This window comes from Typha latifolia, chromosome 6 (genome assembly GCF_019914945.1).
Source record: "Typha latifolia isolate L0001 chromosome 6, TyphaL0001v2, whole genome shotgun sequence".
Classification (NCBI taxonomy): domain Eukaryota; kingdom Viridiplantae; phylum Streptophyta; class Magnoliopsida; order Poales; family Typhaceae; genus Typha; species Typha latifolia.
The window spans coordinates 10,250,790-10,261,992 of NC_133091.1; the positions used below are offsets into that span (position 1 = coordinate 10,250,790).

Genomic DNA, 11,203 nt, shown 5'->3' on the forward strand with positions numbered 1-11,203 from the left:
AGCCATTATCAATTCTGTGTTACAGTAAACAGCCTTGCTCATTACAGACTTCATCCAGAAATTGCTTAACGGGATTAGGCTACCTGCACAACTAAAGGCCTTCTTTATGTAACAACTGAAGAATCAATAACTGTCAGATTAATCTCAAGCAGTTTATCTTCCTTTTAAAAAAAAAAATCAAGCCTCTACTTGTTCCTGTAAACATTCATTCCTCTAAACACGGAAGAGTGTGAACCAATGAGAAAGATGATAACTCTTTATGTATTAAGTTCTTAATCTCTTTGGCAAAGTCAAATCAAAGAGCCAAAAGGAGCACAACCCAAATATACTTACAATATCTAATTATGATTAATCATACAACACAACAGTACAAAGAGGTAGTAAATTAAATGCAAATGTTAGTAGAAGGGACCATTTACAAAACATTTTCTTGAAGAAATAGTACTACAACTTCTGTGCAAGCAGTAGTTGTTTAGAATCCCCTCTTTGTTTAGAAGGGACCATTTCAATTCAGAATGGGCAGCTCTCTCTGTCTAGGAGGTCCAGACAAATGTTTTTCAAGCTCTACTGTTGCACATATAAAAGGTCATGCTTTCAAATTTCCCTGTGCTTGTTTAGAAGTGATGAAATGGCACCATCATCAACCACGCCCTAAGACACGGGATATCCTGTCAAAGAATATGCGACACATGGTCATGCTGAATATCATGTCCTCCTTCATCCAATCTACAGCTATCCTCTCCAATGTTCCCAATGAAGATACACGATACATCAAATCACCTCCTCCACTTTCATGTGCCACCCAGGTAAGGCTGAAAGTGTAACCTGCAGTTATTTCAAACAATTTACATGAACAGATTATCTACTTAGATCAATGCAAATAATGAAGATGATCAAATAAAAAACTTAGAACTAAAATCAGTCTTTGGAATACTTGTTATAGCCATTTAGGTCAAAAAAAGTATGATTATCAAATCACGAATCCCCTCCTTGTAATGCCGGAGACTTTTCACAGGTTTCTGTCATTAGGTAGAGAAGTAGGATTTTCCAAAGTTCTGATCAAGAATGTACCAACCCTGAATAGCAGAGCAAACTTTGAACTTTGCTAGCAACTTTCGTGCCTAGCATGTTGTATTCATTTTCTTTTTGATATTGTAATCGCCTACGAAATGAAAGTAGAGGAATAGAGCTATGTCGGGGATGATTGTGGAGTTGAGTGATTGAAACTAGGGTTCTATGAGAGTCAGTTTCAGAGCATAGCTGAACTAATTTCAAATCTAAAAGATTCAGGTTTACAGAATGCACATGAATTCTCTTCAGGTCAAGTGGCAGCAGCCGAAGGCAGGCTTGGACTAAGATCAACACTCACAGGGCTTGGTTGGTGGGTAAAAAGGGAATAGGATGAGGATTCTGCAGTTCAGACAGGCTGACGGAAAATTCATGCGGTCCTCAAATCCTCAACCAGTCATTCAGTAAAGGAGTAGAAGCAAGAAGTTTTGATGGTCGATAGAAACAAAAAATGTTGGGGGGTAAAAATTTGATACGGATCTATAGAGGTTCTCCATCCCATTTTCTTGATAATAGATCTTTAACAAGCCCAAATTCCTAGTTTAGATAGATAAAAAGAAGAGTTCACTGACATTGTTCTGGAAAGCAGTCATGACAGCCACCTTGGCGGAATATAGCTTCCACTAACACACTGAGCTTCATGGCCTATCATGCCAGATTGGATTCATGGTGGCCACTATGGCACACATTGACGGTAAATATGGCAGGTATGGTGGCGATATATCGCACATGGTGGGATATGGAAGGCAAGAAATGAATACATGCTTACTAGGATCTAACATCAATTAAAACATGGTAGGACATGGAAAAAATAACTAAATGAAAAAAGAAACAACAAATAAATAGTCACCAACAATCAGTAAAAAAAAATTTCTTCCTTTTCTCAACCTTTTCTTATTAATTCTCTATTATTCAACCCCCCCCCCCCCCTTCCCCCTTTTCTTTCTCAACCTAATTTCATGTCTTCTTTTCTCTCTTTATAGATGATTTTCTATCAACATATTTATAGTATAGCCATCTAACAAATATAAATTAGTACGAAAACTTCGAGGTCTGCCCTGGGTTTGTAGCACCTGCCACACGTCCGCTACTTTGTGTGCCATTAATCATCTTGGCCCCTTTGTTCATGCGCCAGACTTTTGGAACATTTATTTCATAAGAGCCTAACTAAATACTATTTACTGAGTTAGAGCAACTTAAATCAATTCTAAATCTGGGATAGGGCGGAGGAAATAGAAACTTTGTTTATCTGTTTGCCAATGCAGCAGTGAGATAGACAAATCATGAGAAGCATAAGCAGACTGAGTGAGCATGGTTGGCAGCTTAGAGAGTTCTATATTTCTATTCACTACAAAAGATACATGGAGACATGCATATATAAAAACATGTGCAGTAGTTATTATGCAACTAAAGACGTGAAACATGTATATGGATTTCTTTTGCGTACTTCTATTCTCAAGTTATCATCTCTAGAGAAATATTGCACTGTAAAAAAAGAAATAAAGACTTACTGCAAGTGAAATAAATTCTATAAACCTAAATATGAATACGTGTACAAAGATGTACTTTTAAGTTTTCTAGATAAAGGACATATGAGTATCAGTAGGTTTTGAAGGAATCTGAGCTAACAAACAGATTAATACTTGAGCAGTGAAGCTAATTGGATAGTTATAAAATCGAATACATAATGTGTTATAAAAAATTTGAAAGGAATGCCAGCTATTAAGTACAAAATGTACAATATGTACTGCAGGAATTAAAGACTGACAAGAGAAGTTGGTTTTACAGTTACCACTCATATCATGACTGACTGAAAGACATAGCTCTTCTTCTTGAATGCCAACAGAAAATTTCATGCCGACTAAGACTTCAATAAGTGTATGAAACACACAACGAACGGAACCTTTTCCTGTTTGATCTTCTGAAAACAGCAGTTTTTAAAAGTCCAGACACTTCAAAAAACAGTATGAATACTGTAAATTAAGCAAAGACATACCTAAGCAATTCAAGTTTCTTCTGCAGCAGTCTGGCTAAAATCATCAAGAAAATAGAAGGGGCAAAAAGACATTTATTATACTGACAGTCCTTCATAGTTACACATGCAAATCAAGAGTAAGTTGTTGGATGTTTATCACTGACCTTATTTTGCTCCATTTGGCAGACATTATGAGGAAAAATAGCTGCTTCCTTGTGTTGAAGTGCACCTTGATTGGTGAATGAGTCCGGTATCATCTTCTCTCCTGGACTTCTTGAGTTCCCTCTTGATCTCATTGTAGATGAGTTAGGTGTCCTCTTTTCTGCTGAACTTTTAACTGACTCTTTTGACCCTACTTCATTTGTTCTGTTAGGAGATCCCATCTGTGCAATATCATTGGTCCTGCTCCTCTGTGATAACAAAATCTGAAGCCTCCCAACTTCACTAGAGAGCTCTTTTGCTGCAAGGAGATTTTATCTATAACAAAAGGCGACAAGAAATATATGCGCAAGGCCTCACATTAAGCTATAATTGTATTAAGTATTAGTTATTTAAGGGACATAAATGTCTAGGAAAGCAACAATGCTTTGTCTGAATCATCAAGTGAAGAGCTGCAGTGGTTAACATTTAAAAAAATATTGAATGTTACATCAGTACTGGGGGAATGTCCCATGGCTACACTGTAAAATGTTGGAAAATAAATAAATGGAGTTAGTCACTGGAAACTGAATATCCATTGTATAAAACATCATTTCCATTCATTCATTACGAGCATGTTATAAAGTTCAGCAAACACAAACTGGTTTAATTCTAGATTGATCTCAATAGACTATTTAATTTTCATGTTTCAGATTGACTAACAGATTAACTACTTCCACTCAGTTTTCATTTTAAGTTTAAAATTTCATTGGAATTGGATGAAACTATATATTAGGTCATACTTGTCTGAAACCAACCAAAACCAATTATTTTCAATCAAGTTTACATTTCAAGGGCAAGAACAATGTGGATGTTAGTCACTCAATATAAGGTAGTAGCAATTGTAGAACTTACAGCACACCAAATCTTCTAACCTTCATTTAGGCTCAAATATACAAATATCAAAGGTTGGATAAGGTCAACTGCATAAGCTCTCCATATCAGTCTCTTTATTTCTTCAAAAATCAACTAGTCTAAGGAAATGTCAATGAAAAGCTAAATAGAGTGCAAATTATTGGCTTATGCATACCAATAAGTACAAAATAATAGATTACAAGAGAAGGATGGAAAAAATGGAAGGATGAATGCTATTACCATGGTTCCAAGTTTCGGCCGTCCCTGAGTGAGATCATAGCCGATCCCGATCCATGGCTGATACGGCCTCTGCCTCTCTCTTCTCTCACTCCATCTCTCTTCTCTTTCTAATTTTTTTTTCATTTCTTCTCTCACCGGTACCCCATCTCTCTCCTAGCGTCTCCCTCTCTCTTCTTCTTCCTCTCTTTCTTTTCTCCAATCTCTTTCTCTGTTCGTCTCTCTCTATGCTTCAATCTCTATTACTGCAGCAACAGAAAGAAAGATAGAGAGACAATAGAAAGAGGGAGGAAGAGATTGAGAGGGAGTAACAAAGAGATAGAGGAAGAGATTGAGAGGGAAAGAGAAGGGAGAGAGAGAAGAAATAAAAAAAATCAGAGAAAAAAAATTACCTTGCGACAGTTAGAGAGGGAGGAAGAGAGAGATTGAGAGAGAAGAAATAAAAAACTAAAATTTGCCTTTTGGCAATAAGAGAGAGAAGGTAGAGAGAAGAAAGAAAAGAAAATTAGAAAAAAATAAATTTAACTTGGCAATAATAGAGAAAAAGAAAGAGAAGGGAGAGCCAACTCGATATTCATCAAAGTTTTGAATAAGTTAGTATAATTTTTAGTTTTTAGACTTCATATGTAAATAATTATTATTTTCTTGTCATTTTTCTAAATTTTTAGAAATTTTCCCTTATTTTTAAATAATATTTAGAATTCATACGATTAAAAAATAATTTGATCCAATACGGGCGGCCGATACAGCCAATACAACCGATAAGGCCGATACGTATCGTTTTTTCGAATGGCCGATCTCGATCCAGATACCGAGTTTTGGAACCTTAGTTATTACGTTACAATGAATATGATTGGGAATTCAAATGGCAAAAAGAAAAGAGATTCATTAGCTTGTTACCTAATAAGCATGGACATGGGCACGAAACACAGATACAACACGATACAGACATAAGGAAAAAAAATCTTAAAAAAATAGGACACAACACATTTAGTACATAACAAAATAAACAAAAGCGTTATATATATATATATATATATTATTGATACATTTGAAGAAATATTTTTCTAACTTATAATATAAATACATAGGGCATGCAAAAACTACTCATGAGAGAAATGTAAAATGTACAAAATACCACAAAGATATCACAAGTCAAAAATTATAATGCTAACATGTGACAATAAAATTCAATATTATGAGAATAAATAACTAACCACTAGTAGTTAAACACAGCGGATAAAATAGGTGAACCCGTGATTTTTGCCCTAATTTTCTTTAATAATAATTTTCTCGAATGCACGAATGTAGGAAATTCCTGCAATAGATAATTTTAATTATAAACTTTTGTACAATATGATAAATTTTACGTCTAACGCATGTCTCAAGAGTGTCCAAAAGTGTCTAAGGAGTGTCCAAAATCATTTTATATTTTTTCAAATATTGGATACTTCTTAGAATTGCTCAACACGTGTTCAACAAGTGTCCTACAAGTGTCGGACATGGATACGACATGTTATTTGAAGTGTCTATGCTTTTGTAGCTCATTACTTCGTACAAATAAGTTTAATAAGATAATAGATAAAAATTAGTTGACATGCTTGTCTATTGTCGTTCTCTCATATATTTTGGGGATTCCATATATATCCCATTCCAAAGGACAAAACTTCAAAACAATTGGGATTATTTCGAAGATTGGATGTGGTCACTAAGTCATGATCTTGCACAAATTTCATTCTCAATTTTATGGGACCAACTTGGTAGTTTCCACCAACTGCCCAGGACTGGAACTTAGTATTTGACAGTGGACTTGGTTCTGAGATTGGGACTTCTCTGGCTTGAGTTACTTTTCACCCACACAACTCATTCGCTGATTTTGCAATATCAGTAATTCCATACCCTCAATTGGTTTAACCTAAGCTTATACCCCCAAGCTTGTCTCGAAGATCTGATCTAATTGTATCAGTTGATATAATTGATTTCAAGAAGTTCACAAACAACATTACTAATTGCATTGGCTAGATCCTCATTTCCATTGAATGCTCTAAAAGGCAGTTGTACAATGCACGTTAGTCAAAGGAATACTAGTGCAAATGTGTTACATAGTTAGAAACAAATAGTATACCAAGATCCAATAAGTCACATGTGTATTCTATGTTGCTTAACAACTTAACCTTCTGCGGGGGGGCATAGGAACTGCAAATGCATACATACGCCTGTGTATGGGCCGCTCTTTAGAATAGTGTCTCTAATGAAAACAAAATGATGTATGAATTAATCAGAAGATCCCTATTATTGGCTAGAATCCGTCACCTGAACAAAGGTAGATCTTGTAGATCATATCTTACATTTACTGATACATTATGTAATTTGCTAACTATCAATCTTGCTTCCTAAACACACATTGTCTGACCAAAATCAAATTTTCTCTTGATACATTCCTTAAAAAAACGGATTTCTGTATCATTTGTCTGATTTAAAATGGAAAGAACCATATTCAAACTTCTTTATCAAAGCATAAAATAGCATCACTTTACTCATCATCATAATCAATAATAACTATTTCCCTCCATCGACTTGTGCACTCTAAGGAAGGCAAGATGGTTGGAGTCTTATCTTCAGTACTGAAGAGGACTTTTCCATGAGTTAAACCTATTACTACATAGATGCAAGGGGTAGAACTTGCTGTCACACTACGTGACACTATAAATTCTTTAGGATGATGATTTAATTAATATCAAACTCAACAGGAGATATAGTTCCACATTTGTATGAAGTAAGAACAGTCCATCCTTTCTAGTATAGAATATTGTATCCTATCTTCATATTCCATTGATGGTTCTTTTTTCTTCTACTTCCTACTTTAGACCATGATCAGTTAAAATAGAAAAGAAATAGTCTTGATACATGAAAGGGACATAAGACATGCGCATAAAGGTTTCTACTATGGTTTAGAGTTTAGACTTCAGAGATGGAACATCTGACAACTCCAGGATTTGTACTACTCTAATGACAAGTGAAGCAATATATAGTCACTGGACAACTAAAATATGCACCACTATGGTGGTTTGGAACATCTATTTCTAGTCACAGAGTAATCACAACCTCTTACCAATACGTAAAAAATTATCCTTCAATGAAACAAAAGAATAGGCAACTGGCTCCACGAGTTACTATATCTTACTCTTTTGGGTCTCTTCAAGCAAAAGCTTTTCACTTTCTGCATAACGCTCCTGCAGTGAAGACCTGCAGTCCAATATATAATGCTTAGTTATTAATTAACCTTCTCGGTTCTTAAAAACAAAGCCACGTTCTTTATAGCATGTAATCCAATAAGTCTTACAGCTCAGAGTACAGCCGCTCATTTTCATTCTTCAATTCTTCAATCAAGTCCTCCGTAGCTGCACAAGGTTCACTGGTTAAACCGTAAGCTGCTAAATGATCCCCTCAAGTTGCTATTGGCAGATGGCTTATATATCAACACACCCAATCATAGAAAAAATTACTAAATTTATCAAAGATTCGACTGTCTTCATAGAAGCCAGAAAAAGATCAATAAATCCACAGGTGGTCCAGGGGCAAAAATACGCAATTGATTTTTTTGAAGGCTATAGGCAATCATGGCCAACCAAGAAAACCCCATAATCTTTATTAAAAATTCCAGATAGGTCCCCTTCGAAATGAACAAAAGATAGCAGGAAAAATAAACAGATGCAGAGAAAATACTAGTGTTTAAATACTTGATCGATAAATTTGAAGGGTAATAATATACCAACACCACAAAAATCACAATCCTTATTAAAGATTTCAATATGGTCTTCATCAAACGAGCAAGAAAGCAGAAAATTAAACAGATTTTCAGAGAATTTGTGGAGGAGAACAAGTACCCAATTGGTAATTTCTTATCTCGGCATCCCTTTTATGGTCCCACTCCTCTTCAAACAACTTCCTTTTCTGAACAAATCAAGGTTAAAATCATAAGGAAACAAGAAAAGTTTACAAACTAACGAGCTGTAAACCTAGGTCGAGGTCAAACTACCTTCAAATTCTTGTACTTCTCATATAACGTCGCATTGAGCTGCTCCATCTTCACCAGAAATCAAGGTAAGAACAACAAAAGTAAGTACACTAATCACACAGACGAGAAAAAGAAAGCAAAGAGCAGCAGGAGAATGGAAACCCTAAATCTCAGAGCGAATTCTTGCGGCGAAATAAGTAAAGAAGGAGATCAGAGAGTAGAAACAACAGAGATCTGAGTTGAGACAAAAGGGAGAGGAGAAATGCGAGACGCCAATCGCGGGAAGGAAGAATTTTGAAATGGGGGTAGAAGGGTTTTTATTTTGAAAAACGAGAGCTGAGACTCTCTCTCTCTCGACCGACCGACAGACGGAAACGGAAGGAGAGTAAATATCGTTATTAGGTAACAGGAATGTAACCGAGACGAGCTCCGATCGAGCCGAGAAATAGGAGAATTTGAAGGCAGTTTGACCTCGTTCTAGGTTTAGAGGTCGTTAGTTTATAACCTTTTCTTGTTTCCTTCTTATTTAACCTTGGTTTGTTCAGAAAAGGAAGTAATTTGAGGAGGAGTCGGACCATAAGACAGCCTTTTGAGGTAATTAGGACAGTTCAAACCATAGTAGACTTGGAGTTGGGACTAATTATATAATATATTAGTAATATAACCTTATGAGCCGAGCCTTGATCAGGCCATATCGAACCGAACTTGAGTCGGCTTGATTATTTTAACAGTCGTACTCATAGGCAAGGCCACTTCAAATCATGTTCTGGCCAACTTCATGTGTGGATCTAACCCAAGCTAGACCTAAAGGACCTTTGAGTCGGACTCTAGAATAATAAACTTGAGCTTGAAGTTTAGGCTTGCCTAGATCTTGTGATTGATGACAGTTATGACAAGGATGATGGAGGCAAGATGATTCATTGTTGAATCTATATTTACGCTCCCTAGGTTTTATGATAAGAAGAAAGTAATATAAGATTAAACCTAATGTTTGGCACTTTCCATACTTCGTGGGTGCAACATCAATAAATTCACTCAGGATCAAGTTACATCCTAAGAAAAAACAATAAGATTAATTTAATTATTTGTATCCCTTTTCTAATTATTACAATTAAACATCATTCTTGTCTTTTTTTATTCAATATAATTACATCTTATCCTTCAATTTTTAATTATAAGGTAAAAATATATTACCGTTAAAAAAGAGCATGAAAAACATTGGTGTCTTATCATAGATTCGACACATCTCTATAGAGAAGAGCTAACAAATTCAACAAATTCAAGTTTACTTAAAGGAAAAAAAATTCTAAGATCTACAAGGAAGCCAACCAGTGCACGGGTAGTTGGCCTCCTTGAAGCAATAAGAGATAAAGAGGATTGGTAGAAAATTCAAATGCCACAGTGGAGCCCTTTTGCATTGAAGAATATGAATCAATACTTTAGAGACGATTCAACAAAGATGTTAGTCATTGGTTAAGTTTAAAGCTTTTCAAAGGCCTAAAAGAGCATCTCAGTCGCCTTAGTATGGAGCGGATTCTAAACTGAAGCACTTAAGGCTCTCGCATAAATGGGATTGCTAAACTCATTTCAGCAAATAAAATCGAGCCCACTGCGAGCAAAATTTTGAGTGAAAGAACCGTTCGTGTTGATCTTTAAGACTCCTTGGGACAGAGTCTAAAAGGCAACTCGACATTGGACATACAACCAATCAATAGGTCGATGTTAACAAACTAAGGTTTTAACATCAAAGGGCGAGAAAAAAAATCCGAAGATTGTGGAAGATATCAGTGGATCTACTATCACAGATGAATTTGAGCAAGCTATCATGTAAGACTAATCAAAGAATTATGGAAGTGCTTATAAATTACTTACTTGTTTTTTTGTCTTTGTGCTAAGCTTACACCATGGTTGACAAGTCCCATACTTAGCAAGCATGAGCTTAACCTTTATTTTTCAACCAAATACTAAACAAACAAAAATTAAGATAGCATCATCCTTTATTCGATGATAAGTCTCTAGTTTATTATGTCCTTAATTTTTTTAATCCAGTAACGAAATAAGGTAGAACTTGGTTTACTTGTAAGTTAATCACTATTCTCATATCTTCTATTTTAAGAGCAATTTAGTATTTGATTATTTATACTAAAGTAACCATTGCACCTCTTCTTCTTAACTAATAGTGATAAATCATAAATTATGGTCTCTTAATCAATTTTGATGGTGCCCTATCAGAAAAACAACCAACCCCTTAGCATCTTATTTTAAGACCTTATATTCTTCTCTATCATACTTTGATTCAATGACTACAATAAACTCATCCCAACATTTCCTTTTTAAATATTGAAAAGAGTTATCAGTTGTGATTAAATGTCTTCTTTATATAATAATCAAGATCAGTCAAATTGATATAGGCAAAAAAAAAAAAAGATGTCAAAAATAATCTCTTTTAATTAATATTTGATTTATCACACTCTATTTACTTTATTCATATAAAGTAGCACTTTGAATTAACAAATTATACACATGACAATAAAAAATAGAGAGGTTAGTAATATGGATCCATTATATTAAAACATATATCCTTTGAGAGAGTTATGATGTGTTTAGAAGAGGGATAACATAGTTTAATCCCTATCTTATTCCTAGAGTTATTCTAAATAAATTACTGTTTAGAAAAGATAGATTATATTTTTTTTTAAACAGTACTTTTATTCCTTTATCCAATGATAAATAGTTTTACTTAAAAGATGGAACCACTGTTATACTTAAATTTATCCCCTTTTATGTTTAAGATTTTACTGGTCAAATGAAATAAACAATTCATGGTCCTTCCACTTTCAACTTGTGTTTGG

At 34.8% G+C, this 11,203-nt stretch overlaps 1 protein-coding gene across 5 annotated transcripts; it reads right to left on the reverse strand.

Annotated features, from left to right (window-relative positions):
• Positions 1–230: 230 nt before the first annotated feature.
• LOC140791099 (uncharacterized) lies at positions 231–8,851 on the reverse strand. Of its 5 annotated transcripts, none has more exons than XM_073141495.1 (9): positions 8,514–8,766; positions 8,373–8,420; positions 8,221–8,287; positions 7,677–7,734; positions 7,518–7,579; positions 3,208–3,503; positions 3,065–3,098; positions 2,861–2,989; positions 231–825 (listed from the first exon to the last, which is right to left on the reverse strand). In XM_073141495.1, exons 2-9 carry the CDS (start codon positions 8,418–8,420, stop codon positions 641–643), a joined length of 879 nt encoding a protein of 292 aa, XP_072997596.1. In that variant the 5' UTR covers positions 8,514–8,766; the 3' UTR covers positions 231–640. The 5 variants fall into 5 exon arrangements, with proteins under 5 accessions (XP_072997596.1, XP_072997598.1, XP_072997595.1 ...); XM_073141497.1 differs by having other exon boundaries at positions 2,861–2,986; positions 8,514–8,717; XM_073141494.1 differs by having other exon boundaries at positions 8,373–8,851.
• Between the last annotated feature and the right edge of the window lie 2,352 nt (positions 8,852–11,203).

Bases quoted from the DNA above. Each gene is read 5' to 3' on its own strand.
- LOC140791099 (XM_073141494.1), bottom strand. From the start codon at position 8,420: ATGGAGCAGCTCAATGCGACGTTATATGAGAAGTACAAGAATTTGAAG. The intron at 8,288-8,372 runs GTAGTTTGACCT...TGATTTGTTCAG, and splicing joins AGAAGTACAAGAATTTGAAG to AAAAGGAAGTTGTTTGAAGA. The intron at 826-2,860 runs GTAACTGTAAAA...AAATAACTGCAG, and splicing joins AGTCAGTCATGATATGAGTG to GTTACACTTTCAGCCTTACC.